General features: G+C 34.8%; 1 protein-coding gene across 1 annotated transcript; it reads left to right on the top strand.

Annotated features, from left to right (window-relative positions):
* The first annotated feature begins 15,545 nt into the window (after positions 1–15,545).
* LOC111999058 (uncharacterized) lies at positions 15,546–16,667 on the top strand. The gene has a single exon (XM_024031177.1). It carries the CDS (start codon positions 15,546–15,548, stop codon positions 16,665–16,667), a length of 1,122 nt encoding a protein of 373 aa, XP_023886945.1.
* The last annotated feature ends 413 nt before the right edge of the window (positions 16,668–17,080 follow it).

Raw genomic sequence — 17,080 nt, 5'->3', positions numbered from 1 at the left:
ATCTCATTGAGCGCAAGAGCAGTCTCAAATAAGAATTTTGTCAACCATTGTTTCTGATGTGACACCAACTATATTTATTTTTATATTGGTTTATAAGATTTATGCACTAAAATTGTTAGTTACATTAACATTTTCTTTTATAGTACCCGTGTTTGCTTGCCACCAAAGCATTTTATTAAAACTTTTTCATACAATTTATTTTTATATATAGCATTACTCTTTAATTTTATTTAGGGATTTTTTAAATTAAGGAATATACTTGTTCTTTAAAAGAAATGTTATGCCAAAAAGAAATAAAAAGGTTTACTTAGAATAGGAATTCTTCCGCTTACGATGAAAACCTTTATTTTTTAAAATAAAAATAAACTTGAAAAAAATTTAGTTCCAAAATATGAAAATATGGTACTCCAATAAATTTTTGTGTATACTTGAATTAAAGAGGGCATATATTTTTAGTAAAGTTATAGTTTTACGGAAGAGTGTAACTTGTTAGTTTATTTACGCTTATGTAAACATGTATAGGTGGGACTAAATTCTTGTTACATCATAAAGATATTATACATACATGCATATTATTTTTAGACTAAAATGCAAATTACACTCGCTAAGTTTAATTGAAATTCATTTTAGTCTTCTAACTTTACTTTCTTTTAATTAAGTCCTTTAAATTTCAAAATTATCCAATTTAGGCATTTTGTACAATTTCGTTAAAAAAATTGTTGTACTAATGAAAAAATATTTTTTGAAAAATAAATCTTACATGAAAAATCTATAAAATATTTCATTAATTCTATAGATTTTTTTTTGGTGTGAAAATAATTTTTTTAATGAGAATTTTTTAACAAAATTGGACACAAGTCATGAATTGTATAAATTTGAAACTTAAAAAATTCGAAGTAAAGTTAAAAGATTTAAATATATTTTTAACCAAACTTAAAAAGTGCAATTTACATTTTAACCTTATTTTTAATAGAGAGTCATTCCAATGTTAAAGAATGTTATTATCCAAGTACGTCAGTGCAGTTTTCTATTCTTATAAGCGTTTCTAATATTTTTTCTTTTTTTCTTTTTTTTTTTGCATTTCATTATCTCTTTGTATGATAGGACTTTCAAAAAATATTTTTAAACTACATGATTTGACAATGCCATGCAACGAGAACAAATTATGTGTGGAAAGATGAGAACCTGCAAAAACCCGATAGCAAAAGGTAAGGAAAAAGTTAATAGAGATGAGATGAGATTTCAGTGGTGGGCCAACAAAAACCCAAAGGAAGAGATGAGCCTAAAGTGACAAGTCCAATACAGCCCAGCCTGATTTCTGAAGAAAAGGACGTAGTGGGCTTTTTGGATATGGGTCAAAATAAGGAAAGTAAGCCCAAGACCCAAGTCAAAATGAAGAGGTTGGCTAGAGAAAAAGTCCCATCTAGCGATACCAACATGACTGGCCGAGGAAATGGGCTTGGAACCAAACGTGGAAGTGAAATAGAAGCATTGGAAGTTAAGGAAAAAGAGGGTGCCCAAGAAGATACGTGAAGAACTTCTTCTCTCTGATGAGCAACAGAATAAGGAACATGAGCTTGCTCAATATGCCAGAAACACTGCCACGACTCAGACCTGGATAGGGGCTGAGCCTTCAATGCTTCATAGTCTTCTTGTAATTGATAGATCAAAATGCTAGCGCTGGCCTTTGTTTTCTGGCCTTTGTTGTATTTCGTTTTCAGTTTTATTGAATGAATGCCAGGTTTCAATTTCAAAAAAAAAAAAAAAAGGCGTAAATGCACTTTTAGTCCATACATTTTGACTTTTTTCCATTTTAGTCCATACATTTTATTTTTACCACTTTTAGTCCCTAAATCAATTTACGCGTTCCATTTAAGTCCTGAAGCTACCTTCCGTCACTACTCTAATGGGCAAACTAACGGATGAATAAAATAATAATAAAAAATTTACTGTGGCATGCCACATCAGATTATAATTTAAAATATTTAATTTTCAATTTTAACAAAAGAAAAAATATGAGTCAAGAATTAAAAAAAGAAAAAGAAAAAAGAACACACCAGAAACATAAGATCAAGAACAGAAGGTGGGGGGAAGGGGATTTGGTCGAGCATGTTCCATTTGGGTTGGATGTTGATGGAGGATTTCAATGGCCCTTGGCGCATCATGTTGTTGTGCGCCCAAACCCTTATCTCTTCACAACCTGATTCCAACATGTACGGGAAGTCTCTTTCCACATTCAAGGTCTCATGGTTACCGTTCATGGTGATGACTTCGCCACTAGATTTCACCACCTGCCATTGAAGTATCTCGAGAAAATAGAGTATTTTAATCTCATCGTCGCCGTGATCGAGTACATCGCCGACTTGAACCACGGTCATTGACCCGCTGGTCCAGTCGCCGGAGTCGTTTATGTCGTAACACTTGCTTCGACTTCTTCAAATCGCCATGGAGATTGCCGATCGTGACGAGTCGACCCATTGACACGTTGAGCTTGTTGTGGGTTTTTCCATTGTGAGATTTTTTTTGTAGTTTAGGTGTTTGTGTTTTTGTCTAAAGAGACTATGGAGACGAAAGAGTAGGGAGATTGAATGGACTTTGATGGTGCTGTCCAAATTTTTATTCTTTCATTTTCTTGGCAATCAAACAAAGAATGAAAAAGAACTGAGAAATGATTTTGCTTGGGTTTGAGGATGGGGGATTTGGAATTTATGATTTTTTTTTTAACGGTGTTTTTATGATGAATTTTCTGGGTTTAGGAATTTGGTTTCTGGGTTTATGAATTTTATTTGCTGGAGGTTTCGTTGTTGATTGAAAGATGAGAAAATCTGGATTTGAGTTTAGATTTTGTATATTTGAGTTTTGTGGTTTGAGAAAATTTGAAAAGATTTGCTACTAGGTTTGTGTTTGTGTTCTTGCTGGAGATTGATTTGTGTTTGTGTTTGGTTGACAAGAAAGGGCAAGAAAATGCAAGAAAATCTGGGCATGTGTTCTTATGTTTAAAATCTAGGTTTGTGTTATTTGGTGTTCTTGTTGAAGATGAAATTAGATTTGGGCAACTCATATTTTTTCTTTTGTTAAAATTGAAAAATAAATATTTTAAATTATAATCTGATGTGACATGCTATAGTAAATTTTTTATTATTATTGTATTCATCCATTAGTTTGCCCGTTAGATTAGTGACGGAAGGTAGCTTCAAGGACTTAAATGGAACGTGTAAATTGATTTAGGGACTAAAAATGATAAAAATAAAATGTAGAGACTAAAATGAAAAAAAGTTAAAATATAAGGACTAAAAGTGTATTTACACAAAAAAAAAAAAAATGCGTGAAAAGGGGATAAAAAAAAGAAAAAAAAAAGTTTGGAAAGATGCAAGGTGAATTATCCGAGGAGAATCTAATCTTTGCAACATGTGTGAACGAAGATTCCTCACATTCCTTAGTGAAGCATAACGAGATCTACTTAAAATACTACTTCCAAAGTTTATTCCTGAACTACATGATTTGAAAATGCCATGCAACAAGGACATAGTCTGTGAGAAGAGATGCAAGGAGAAATATCCCAAGAAGAAACTAACCATTGCAACATGTGTGAACAAATATTCGTCTCATCCCTTCTGTTTCTGCTTAACTGAAAATTCTCAAATACTACTTAAACGACATTATGAAAGTGAATTGAGTTTACCATGCAGCGATCACCTAATTTGCTATTTGAGATGCATGAAGATAAACATCTACCTTAAGATTAGAAGTAAGAAGCTACCCTTCTCCTATAAAACTGGAAAATGTGTGAACAATCAGTGGAAGCTCCATAAATTTTTTCCGGATGGTCATTAAGAAACTTAAATTATACAATAATTAATAAAAAAGATAGTTATATCTCATTATCAATGCTGCAAGCTATATCTCTTTCAAAATTTTAGTTAAATAAATTTTTTTTTTTTTGGATTTTTCTTTCTGTTTGTAAATGCCCAATATATTGTTAAAAGGGCTAAAGTTTGACTACAAACTTATTGTAGTCTAAGACTACAACTTTCACTAAACAAATTAACATGATTACATATTTTGAAAATCTAACCGTTAAATTATATGTTTTTTTATGTTCTTAAAATACATGTTAAGTTTCATGTTAATTAGATGTTATTTATTACTTGATCCATAAACTTATTTTTTGCGTATAATTTTAGACTACAAAAACTAGAAAATTAAATATTTAATTGATGACATAAGCTATTTATCTTTAATCTTCTTGAAGTTTTTCAAGTATGGAGGATATAAGAAAAAAATGTAATCTAATTGTAAAATTGTTAAAATTTGTATCTAATAAATAAATATTGAATAGAGTTGTAGTCTTAATCTACAATCAAGTTTGTTGTTAAACTTTGTCCAAAGTTTAATTATATTGAACCTAAAAAAATTTTAGGGTGGTTACACATTTTTTTAAGGTAAAAAAATCAAAATTTTTTAAAATTTTATATATAATAATGATTTTTTTTTCCAAGCCAAGGTGGTCCTGTGACCACATTGACTCGAACGTGGAGTTGCTAGTGTGAACAATGAGTTTGGTCCACATTGTTATTGCATGTAATCAGTGGCGAAGCCACGTTGGGACCAAAGGGAGCCCTAATCCCCAAATATTTTTGAAAAAAGTTGAAATATATGGATTTCTATACTAGTTATCCCAATTGCTCATTCCTCATGTAAAAGAAAAGAAAAGAAAAGAAAAAAAAACCATTCCCTCTTCCTTACATTGGCATTGATGGCAGAGATGGCTGTGTTTCTGTGCTTTCTTCTTCTTCATACTCAAAAAATTACACCACCACTAAACGTACAACTGGACTGATATGCAACCCACCTTGAGCCCACAGATGAGTCTTTTGACTCTTTTCTCAGTTTCAGTCCTTCCTCTCTGCTCTTTTTGCATTCCATTTTTTCTTAGTTTATCTCCTTCATCTTTCTTTGTTTGATTTCCCTTCTCTCTCTCTTTTTTTTTTCTTCGGTAAAACTCTTTTTCTTCTCAATTCAAGTTGTTTAAACTAGGTTCTGGGCTATTGTAGTGCCTTTTAAGTCTTTGCTTCAATTTCAAGAAGGGTACCGTCCACGTGAATGGTTGAAAACCATACACTTAGCAATGTTAAAAAAAAGCTAACTCATTCCCCACTAAAATCACAATTTTCAAGCAATCTGATACAGTAATACACGGTTTTCCAAGCAATCTGATAAGCTCCTCTTTCTAGTCCCTTCGTGTCAGAATCAACCAAACATGAAGATTAGCAATCAAAATAAACAGTGAATAAATTTAAATTAGAAATATTATGAAATTATTGACTAAAAAAATATGATAAACAGTCCATCATTATTTATTAACATAAATCTAGGAAGTCGGGGTAAAACTGAATCATAAAACATGTAGAAAATGAATCAAAAGCAGATTTTTGTGAGAAGACGAGAGAGGATGCAAGCCCACGTTTATATATTTATAATAACATCAAATTCGTGGTTAAGATTGTGTGGATACCATACCCACTAAAAAATGGAGGTTTTGTAGGATGACCGTACCATAAATATAGTTGGTTGTCCCATGTATGTGTGCTGACTACGTACTGAAGCCTAAGAAGTTTGTTAGGAACGTCGAGTGCTTCAGTTAATTTTAGTGTTTATTTTTTTGATAATTCAATCGTTATAATGGGATGAGGAGATTTGAACACTGGACTTACTAGGAGTTGGCAATCACTTGAGCTTCATTGCTTCAATTAATTTCAATGTTGTTAAATGAGAAAAGCTATAACTTTTTTTTTTTTTGGCACATATAGTTCAAAAAGTGTTAAAAATGCTGGCTAAAACATAGAAAGTTAGATATTGAAAGATGTAGACACCCCATTTTACAACATGTATTTACCTCATTTGGGTTAAAATCACATCAGATTGGTATCTCACAAGGATAATGTCATTAATTATATGACCTATTAAAGTTACCAGTAGCCTTATGTATTTAATCTTGAGTAGTTAAATTTCATTTTTCATTTGTAAAGCTATCAAGAGTCTTGTAACTTTTCATAAGAAAAAAAAAAGTTTTATAGTTCAGTTATATTATCTATTTTCTTTATAAGGAAAATAAGAATTTAAATTCTCCTCCACATTGTTTATAACTATCTAATTATCAAAAGAAGATTGAAGTTGAGTTGTTCTCTCTTTTTTCTCTGAGTTCAACTTTCTCTAGAAATTCTCTCTTTCATTAATGCAAGGTTTTTTTTTTTCATCATTGACATATGTAAGTGGTTTACTTTTTTATTTATTTAAAACATGTAAGTGGTTCACTTAAGGCAAAATAATTATTATAAATTTTTTTTTTTTTTTTTTACTCTTACCCAATTCCCGCATTCCCACACCCCACCCCCCCCCCCCCCACACACACACACACACACAATATGTCAAAGAAACTCTTAAGGTGGAGCATGCCCTACCAATCAAGGTGAAATTTGTTCCGTGGAATCACCCACCAACACAATAAAATATATAGAAAGAAAGAAATCCAGAGGTTATTACATGCAGGACTTATATAGCCAACACGGTGTGTACCTCAAAACCCGAAACACTCTTGAATCCAAAACAGTTCAATGGATTTCCAACCAACGGCCAAGCAACAAAGGTAAACTTCCTCTTGAGTTCATCTAGTACAGGGTATAAATAATGGTAATATATTTGTAATCATAATTGTGTACGCATTTCTATATGATCATAGCATTAGCATATCCGATAGAATAATCATATGAGTTTTTGCCTAGATGTTAAATGTCAAGATGTTCGTGCTTGTGGCTTATTTATCATGTACAACAAGTTTTATGTCCATTATTACTTTGCGTGCACCATGGATTAATTAAATTTTATATAAAGTAAATGAAGATTTCACAAATATAATCGACGTTCCAAAATTAATTAAAAATATTTTTAGTTCCTTATATGATATGAAGTTTCAATATATAAATTTTGTTGCTGGTGCCTTTTACTTTTTTTTTTTTCCCTAAATAATACAAATCTTAGGTAAGCATGCTTGATTAGTTGTATGCATATTGTAACTGACGTAATACAAGTATTACATATAAATTAGTAGTATATCCGTACGATGTACAGATTAATTAAAACTTCTATCGAAAATATCATAATAATTAGTAGGTCACTTGAACCAATAAATTAACTATTGGAATGCATATATAAGTTTACCCACTTGACATGAAGGCAAATTTGTAGTGTGCAAGTTGTGTTATATTAAAAACAAAATTATGATAAATGATTTAAATTATATATATCATATAATTTTAGTTGGAGAAGAATTTTAAAACTTAGTTGGGTTTTTGTTAGCATGTACGTTTGTTTTAGTAAAGCATCTCGTTTTTTAATGGAAGATTGGGGTTTGATCCCTGCTGGCCCTATATTGAAAATTAATTGGTAGTGTCTTAACCTGATAATAAAGATTAATTATCATTAAGCAGATTATAAGAAATTTGGTCTTTAGTGACAATATTTTGTCATCACCGAAAATTACATATTAGCAAAAAGAGTAAGATTTAGATACAATACTTAAGTACTATTTCTTAGGTTCTCATTTTAATACTCTACCATGTAGATTTTTTCTCATAAAATGGAAATGTATTTTTTAATTAAGTAACCACATGACTGAATTTTAAGAGGAGAATCTAAGGAATAGTACTTAAAGTATTGTATCTAAGTTTTGTCCTCTCAAAAATATTGTGTGGTCACTAACGATATGATAAAATATTAGCAACGTGAATTACATGATATTTTCTTGTGGTTCTCAATAAAAAGTAGATCATACAACTTATAGTCTTAAAGAATTGTATTATCTTTTAGTCCATATGGAGTAATGACGTGTCACTTATTTTTTTGGTCAAGTCATCTAAGGAACTACAAGTGATTACCATTAACATTAAGGACTATAATCACCCATGGGGTAAACTTTAGCAACCAACAACATATTTTAGGAAAGGGTAATTGTTAGTGCACACACCGTACACAAAATTTATTTTTTGATTTGAAATCATGATTTGAAGTCACAATTTATATTCAAAAACTAAAATATGTGTATATTGTATGTAATAGGTAGTGTGTGATAGACATTGCCCTTAAGAAAAAGTTGTTCAAGAATGTAAAATTCCATGGAGATACCATGGGTATTTTTGAAAGGCCCTTCAAGAATGTAACCCATGGCTTCTTGTAAACAAATTTTCAAAGGAAAATTCCATAGGTTTTTGGAAGATTTTTTCAATAATTTAAAATCCCATGGTGCTTGCAAAATATTTTCAAAGAGAAGTTCCACGGATTTCATAAAACATGTTTTTAATGATTTGGAACCCACTCAACCCAAGCAATTTGAAAGATAGTTTTCAAAGGGAAGTTCCATGGGTTTTTCTCATGATAATTTCAATGACTTGAAATCTCATAGTCATTGGAAATCTTCCCTTGAAAACAAGAAAACAAGTTTAGAGAAAGCAAGAATAAATTTTGAAAACTAGTTAACGCATTTTGAAAACATATTGGAAAGTTTTTTTGAAAAGTACTTTGAAATTAAGCCATTTTGATGTGTGGTAGTTGATATTTAAACATTAACAAAAAAGTTTGTGTGAAAATGCATGCACCTTATTCTAATAAATGAGAGAAAGTTTAAGGGAATTAAGTAAAATAATCTCAAGTAATCATGGAAATAAAATAGAAGATATTGGTTTCTAAGCATTGTTTTTAAACTAGGACTAGACTGACCGGTCCGATGGAGTTAACTGGGAACCAGTCCTTGGACTGGTTATATGAGAACCCGGTTCATTCATGTTATTATTTTGGTAAAAATTGATGAAAATATGCTACTGACAGGATTTGAACTTGTTTTCAACAATTAAAGATTTAAAAAAAAATTAAAAATCAATATTTATTCTTTTTTTTTTTCATTACATTTTCTTTGCTTTTAGTGCAAAACGCAAACACCGTACAAAATAACCCAAATCAAACCTAGACTCAACTCAGATGGTTTAGAAATTGTTCTCTCACAATTTATAAAACAACAAGACGATTCGATCGAAATGTTCATTGAAAATCCCAAAGGGCACGATTGTCCTTTGAGCATACAAAGTTGTCGTCGCCCACCGATCTATCCACCATCGATATCGCCGTTGAATCTCCAAGAATGTTGATTTAAGTGAACCTATGAGAGAGAAATAGAGATGAAGTGAAATATGTGTTTGGGGATATAGATGGGTGTTCTTGAGCTTGAAAATCCTCTAAACTAATCTCATCTCACAATTGAAGTTTGGATTTGATATGGGGCTTGGTGCTATTTACTTGGGCATGACTTGTGGGAATTTTGCTTATTAATTTGTGTTTTGCACATGTAATTCATAGAGTTTGGGTTTGATGATCTGGTTATTTTGTATGTGTTTATGTTTTGAAATGTTTGGTTGCTAAAATGCAAGAAAAGCTTTTTTGTTAATTTTTCTAATTTATATTTTTAAATCATTCACTTGTTGATGTGGTATTTTCAATTAATTATTATTATTATTATTATTAGCCACATCAGTTTCAAGTGTGCCATTTGTACCCACCATTTGCCATGTAGGTATTTTTCGTTAATAAGTTAACGGTAATGACCAAATTGATTGCAAACCAAAAATAATAGGGACCAAATTGATTTTACCAAATTATTTGGACTAAATTGATTGAGACCTCAAAATGCAGGGGCGGAGCCAGGAATTTTTGTTTGGGGGGGCCAAGTTGCGACGCTAATATATTTATCGAGACAACTTCCACACCCACACACACATATATACACACACGCGCGCTTTTTATTATATATACACACATACATATACACACTTTTTTATTTGATAAGTTATATATATATATATATACACACACACCCAACCAAAAAAATATATATATTTTTTAATATTTTCAATCAAAATTATTTTTGGCGGCGATCTTTCATAAAAAATTCATTTTTTTCCATTTTCATAGTCAAAATCTTAAAAAATTTTATTTTAAACACAAATTATCAAATTTTATGCTAAAGTAAGTAAAAAATCTTTCAATTGAACTAATGAAATTTTCAAAAACATGAATGATCCAAAACTTGGAGAAATAAGTTAGGCTCCAAACATATTTAAAGCTACCTTATTTTAACACATTATATGACAACTAAAGACACATTTCATATGTAGTTTTAGTGACAAAATTTTTTTAATGAGTCAATGACTTGTTAATCGTCACATAACGGGTTGAAAAATATAGATTAAACATTTTTGATACCAAATTATATCAAATATTTAACAGATATAAAACCACATTTTACAATAAAAAATAAAATTGCGAAAAACAAAATTATATCTTTATAACTATTAGACCAATTATTTTTTTTTAAAGTATTATTGGACTAATTCAAATATTTGAGGGGGGCCAACTCTTATTTTTTAGACTAAATTTTGAAAACATAAAAATAATTGTATATATATTTTTAAAAATTTTAAAATTTTGGGGGGGCCATGGCCCCCATTACCTTTTTTTTTTTTTTTTTTTTTACTTTATGTGAAATATTTTGATTTACATAAAAAAAAATATCATACGCTAAATTAAAATTATAAAGATTCTTCATATATAAGTAATAAATAAATAATATATATATGTGTGTGTGTTATTTTTTAGATTTAATTTTTTATTATATATATTTAGCTTGGTCCATTCTTAATAAATTTTCTGGTTCTGCCACTAAATAATATTCACAGTGAAGATGAGAGATTCAATGGCACCATTATCTCTACGTTATAATCTCCTCTCGATCAAGTATGGTGTTGACCTAAAATTAGAAGAAGGCAAGAGAATGTAATCATATGGTTCTTTGTAAACAAGCCTTTTGTTTTCTAACATACGGTCTCGTGTTGACCTAAAATTAGAAGAAGGCAAGAGAATGTAATCATATGGTTCTTTGTAAACAAGCCTTTTGTTTTCTAACATACGGTCTCCTAATTCCAATTGAATTATGATTTCCTTTTGCTTTGCTGGGAGTTCTCCTTGAAGTAGAATTCTTGATAAAAAGCCCATTGAATGAATGGGTCTATCACGTGGGCTGGACCCACAACACCTCTCTCAGCTCAGAGGATAGGCTATAGCTTCACAAGATCCTGAGGAATTTGATCCATTCATTTGACTGTGAGCAATTCAATCAACCGTGGCCCCTGCTACTTTGAAGAATGTGAAATAATTCAAAAGTTTTTTTTTTTTTTTTTTGGTAACCTGGAATTCAAATAAACAAACTAAGAAACAGAGGCACCAACAGGGCCTACTCTGTTCATGAACAAACCACACTTATCTGCCTCAATGAGAGGGATCAAGTCCACAGGCGGACTAGACAAGGAAACAAAATCTATTGATTGCTTAAGACCTATCCTAGCCAGCTTGTCCGCGCACATGTTGGCTTCTCGGAAAACATGTCTGATACGGCATTGAGGAAAGCTAGCAACCAGCTGCTGGCAGTCATCAAAAAGAGGGGAAAGAATGGTGTTGGTATAACCTGGGTTGTTAAGAGCAGTAACTAATGCACTGGCATCCAACTCAACAATGATAGAGTGATGGTTCATGAGGTGGCAAAGCTGAAGACCGTCCCGAAGAGCCCAAACCTCAGCCATGAAGCTGTTGGTGAATCCAATATGTCTCGAAAACCCCCCAAGCCAATTCCCTTGATCATCCCTTATCAGTCCTCCACACCCCGCAATATTTAAGAGATCAGAAGCTGACCCATCAGTGTTTAATTTAACCCAACCTGAATCTGGCTTTTCCCATCTGATCTGTCTAATCACTCTAGTTTGGTTCCTACTAGGCCGGTTGATGCATAAGGCATACTCCGTTGCTTGCATGGTGATACTATTAGCCAGATGTGGGTTTGCTCCTTTACCCTTGAAGACCGTTTGGTTGCGCTGATTCCAGATAAGCCAAATAGCAAAGGGAAACAACACATTCCAAGGAGGGTGATTCGAGGAAGACAACCATTTTGACTTGGCATTGGTGCTCAGCCAATCTTTGATTCCCTGAGAAAAGAAAGTAGAGTTGTTGTTGAGAACTCCGAGTTGATGCCATGTAGGTTTCACCACATTACAATCTCGAAGAGCGTGGATAATGGATTCATTAGATGCATTGCACATTGGGCAAGAAACATTTAACTGCATGCCTCTAGCAGCCAAGCACTCTTTCACACCTATGGCCTGATGTAAACATTTCCACATGAACATTTGGATTTTTGGGAGAGTACAAAGCTTCCAAATCCAGGTGCCATCAAAGGCGTTAGTGTCCTGATAGTCTGAAGTTAAGAGATAAGCACTCCTAGCATCAAAATCCCCTTTAGGGGAGAGTCAAAAGTTGGTAACATGACCAGACAACATTCAGCCAAAAAAAAAAAAAAAAAACAAAGAGACCAGGCAACAGTAGATGTTATGTTCCGCCGACACTAGAAGACAAACACAGTCTCAAAGTAAAACGAGTGGGAGTGGTCCCTCCTGAGTTTGAAAATGAATCGCAATGCATAAAGCTACACAGCTGCATTCCAAAATAAAGTAGATCGCATGCATGCAAAAGCTGCATTAAGATTCCTTCAGTGTGAAAGTGAATAGAATTGTGAGTGACTCTTCAAAAAGTGACTCAGAGTACAAACGGTATGCTCCCTTACACAATAGACTATCGGTTTTTTTTTTTTTTTTTTTTAATTTATTGACTCTGTTTAGATTGTAAATGAACGTGTTGATAAGCAACTTGTGTTTGATAAAAAGCTTGTTTATGTTTGTTTGTTTATAAGTAAGTCAAGTTTGAGCTAAGTTTTAAATTTGTTTAATAAACCAACTAAGCCTAAGAAAAAAAATTTGTTCTTGAACAAAACTCATGAGCTATAAGACTTGATACACAACAAGTTGAGCATAGACTCAAGTTTGATATATGTTTAGTTAATAAACTCATTACACCTATCTTAATTATGACATGTCCAACGCATCTTAAGTCTTAACGTGGCATTTTCAAATAGAGACTAGTTTGGTAAGAGATTTCTAATAACGTTATTTAAGTGTTGTGAAAATATGTGTGAGTTAAAAAGTGTTATAAAAATATATGTTGTGATATTTAAACACTGAAAACTATTATTTAAACAATAATACCAAATGCCCCCTAGATTTCAAGTGCTAGAAAACTTTCCTCAAACCACCAACTTTTGCCCTAGTAACTAGACCTTCCTCATCCAACATGTCATCCGCTCAAGTGCTTAAAACTCCATCTTAGAGCACTAGCATTGGGGGCTGTAAACACCCCCAGTTGCTATTTTACAACTTAAGCCACTCAAAACCCACTCCATCTGGGTTTGTAAACTTAAAAGAAATTTGCAACTTATGAATAGAAAGGTTGCATATATGCAACCTTACTGTCCGTAGGTTGTTAAAAAAAAAAAAAATTTAATATGTGGTTCTGTGTGAAGAGAAGAAGTAAGTGGCGAAAAATAGAGAGAATAATAATTTTTATTTTTTTATTAGGTAGTTTATATTATTTTATTGGGTTATATGTAAAATTAAAATCTGAGATGTAAGGTGAGTTGTAAAATAAGTTGGTAAAATAAATAAAATAGTGTTTGAAGATGATTTTTTTTTTTTTTTTTTTGCATCACTGAATGTTAATGCTCTTATGTACCTACCTTTACCCAGCAACAGTCATCCAGATTTGACCAACCCACCAGATCTCATTATTAACATCACCCATTTTTAGTCACACTAACATTCTGCCTTAGAATTCCTTCAAATCACTTTCATTATCCGTCCACATGTGCGCCGGTGCTCTCGTGCTTAGGCGCGTAGTAGCAGGTGAGAGTCTTGCAGTTCCTTGCAAGAAGTGAAGTGACCTCCCTTGTGTGAGGCAGCAGTGAGTTTCAGTCGTCTTCAGGTCCTTCTAAGGGGATCGGAGGGAGTTGTTCAAGAGACAAGACATAAGTGGACAGATAACAAGTTGCCATCTATGGCTGATGAGTTAGAGGAGCTGTGGAAGAAACTAACGTTTACGGAGGAAGAAGACACAGGCATAGAGCTAGATAGCGGAAGCACAAGCGCTGCACGAAAGCTGGGGAAGTATTGCGTTGTGATGAAGATTCTGTCCCAAAGAAGCATTAATGTGGATGCTTTAAGAAAGAATTTAAGGATGTTATGGAAACCTAATAAAGGGATTCAAATTGCTGAACTTGAAGAAGATCTGTTCCTAGTGGAGTTCGGAGATGAGAAAGATAAAAAGAAGGTGCTGGACATGTGTCCTTGGAGTTATGAGAAGCAACTAGTTCTCCTTCAGGAGTTCGAAGGGAAGTTGACACCGAAGGAGATTGAAGTAAAATGGGCCCCCTTCTGGGTCCAGATTTACAACCTACCACTGAACAGCAGGACAAGAGAGACAGGGTGGGCCATTGGTTCGTGTTTAGGGTCGGTGCTAGATGTGGATGTTACAGATTCTGGAGTGCAGTGGGGAAAATGTCTCCGTGTTAGAGTGAGTATTGACATCACGAAGTGACTGGTGCGAGGGAAAAGAATCACAGCTGAAGGAGGCGAGCCTAAATGGGTAAACTTTAAATATGAGAGGTTACCCAATTTTTGTTACAGGTGTGGGCTTCTCAACCATTCCCTAAGAGAGTGCAGTGAAAGGCAGGCATCAGGAGATAAAGACGGAGCAAGCCATCTCCAATATGGGGCCTGGTTAAGGGGGGAGCCCATGAGAAGGGGAGGGAGAGAAGTGGTAGCACAGGGAGCAAGAAGAGAAGCTACGGAAAGTAAGGGGGCACCTGAGGTTAGCTCGACAGCCCCGGCGGAGCAGCGAAACACGGTGAAGGAAAGAAACATGGTGAAAGAATGTCCTGAGGAAAGAGGAGGCCACGTGGATGACAAGTCAAATCAAGAGGGCAGTCAATCAATAGGCGACGTGGGGGTAGTAACCTCTGTTAAGCCTATGCCAGATGTGTTAGCTGAGAATGGTAAGGTCAAAGAGTTGGTGGGAAAGAAAGAGGAGAAAGAAGCTGCTTTGGGGAGAGTTGGTGAGGAAAAGCTTGCTGCAAAGACCGATTTTACGGAGGGGATGCAGTGGGAAACTGCATTGGGTCAGAGGTCCCAGCTAATCTCTGAGGGGAATTTGGCGCCAAAGAACGAAGTTAAAATGAAGGTCATTGGGCCAGTAGAGGAGAATCCAATTCCAGGCCCGTTAGCTATGTGTTATGATGAGAAAACGGGCTGGACTTCCGAGACTTTGGGCCCAGCGAGTAGGCATTGGAAGAGGCTGGCTAGGGAAATAAATAAGGGGGTTGTTCAGGAGAGTATAAGCCCAAGTAACCCCAAAAGGGTTGGCCCAACACCCCTTCAAGAGCTTGATCCAAACTCAGTATGTCAAAAACGCAGGAAAGGAAAGAATGTAGGAGACGAAGAAACAAATGGTAAAAAGAATAGGGTTGGCGGTGTGGCGGTGGCTGCTGAGCAGCACCGCCGAGCCAAATGAGTTTGCTAGCTTGGAACTGCCGAGGATTAGGGTCGTCCTTGGCAGTTCGGACACTCGCCGATGAGGTGAGGACAAAAGACCCTCTTCTGGTTTTCCTATCGGAGACGAAAGCCGAAACGAATTGGATTAAAGGCATTCAGAGCAAGATTGAGTATACTCAGGGGATTATACTTCCAAGCGACGATCGTAGTGGGGGTTTGGCGTTGTTGTGGAGAGAAGGCACCGAGGTTCACTTCAAGAGCTGTTCGAACTCGCACATTGACGTCGAGATCCATGACAAGTTTGCTCTAACTCTGTGGCAGGCAACTGGGTTTTATGGCCAACCCGATGCAGCTAAAAGGTATATTTCGTGGGAACTCTTAGAAGTGTTGAAAGTGCAAAGTCCATTACCGTGGGTGGTGTTTGGGGATTTCAATGAAATTTCCCAACCTGATGAAAAGCTTGGCGGCCCAGAAAGAGATGCTCGACAAATGGAAGAATTTAGGGAGTGCCTAAGTAGATGCGGCCTGGTGGATTTGGGTTTTGTTGGGCAAAGGTACACTTGGTGTAATGGAAGGGCAGGGGAGCAGAGAACTAAGCTCAGATTGGACAGGATGGTGGCAAGTGAGAACTGGCTGAAAAGTTTCCCGAATGCAAGTGTTCATCATGTAAGTATGTCTATCTCTGACCATTGCTTGTTATCTCTTTACCTCCACCGGAGAAAGCCACGTAAACCGGCTCGGAAGAGGTTTTTCTTTGAGGCTATGTGGACAAGGGAGGCAGGGTGTAGAGAGCTCATTGAGGAAGTATGGGATCCGGTGGGGAGAGATAGCAGGTCAATGATCATGGACCGTCTAAAGAGTTGTCAAGAGCAATTGAGCAAGTGGAATTGGAGGGTGTTTGGAAATGTTAATAAGACCCTGAAGCAGAAGAAAGATCAACTTCAACATCTTGAAGCCGTGGATGATAGGCTGGATAAAGCTGAAGAAATTCAGGGACTGAAAAAAGAGATAAATGAGATCCAAATACGAGAGGAGATTATGTGGAATCAGAGGGCTAGAGCGTTGTGGCTAAAGTGGGGAGATCGAAATACGAAATTTTTCCATGCTACAGCTAGCCAGAGGAGAAGACAAAAATAAAATTGATGGTTTGCAAAACCTGCAAGGGGAGTGGATGGAGGATCAGGAGAGTATTGAAAACACAATCTTAGATTACTTTGCGAAGATTTTCACATCTGATAACCCCTCAAATTTTGATGCAAGCCTGGGTGCTATCTCCAACCGGGTCACTGCGGCAATGAACGAGGAGCTGCTGGCAGTATTCAGGGCAGAAGAGGTTTGGAACGCTTTACACCAGATGCACCCCACAAAAGCCCTGGGCCCCGACGGTATGTCTCCCATCTTTTACCAACATTATTAGGATATCGTAGGTCCTGATGTAGTAAGCACTGTATTAGAAGTTTTAAATTCTGGTGTATTACCTGGTACTCTCAATGAAACTTATATATGTCTTATCCCTAAGGTAGCTTTACCACAGAAGATTACGGAGTTTA

The sequence above is a fragment of the Quercus suber genome, unplaced genomic scaffold (genome assembly GCF_002906115.3).
Source record: "Quercus suber isolate HL8 unplaced genomic scaffold, Cork oak 2.0 scaffold_122, whole genome shotgun sequence".
Classification (NCBI taxonomy): domain Eukaryota; kingdom Viridiplantae; phylum Streptophyta; class Magnoliopsida; order Fagales; family Fagaceae; genus Quercus; species Quercus suber.
This window is presented reverse-complemented; position numbering and strand designations above follow the sequence as displayed.

Excerpts from the sequence above, each read along its gene's own strand:
- LOC111999058 (XM_024031177.1), top strand. The coding sequence starts at position 15,546 with ATGAGTTTGCTAGCTTGGAACTGCCGAGGATTAGGGTCGTCCTTGGCA.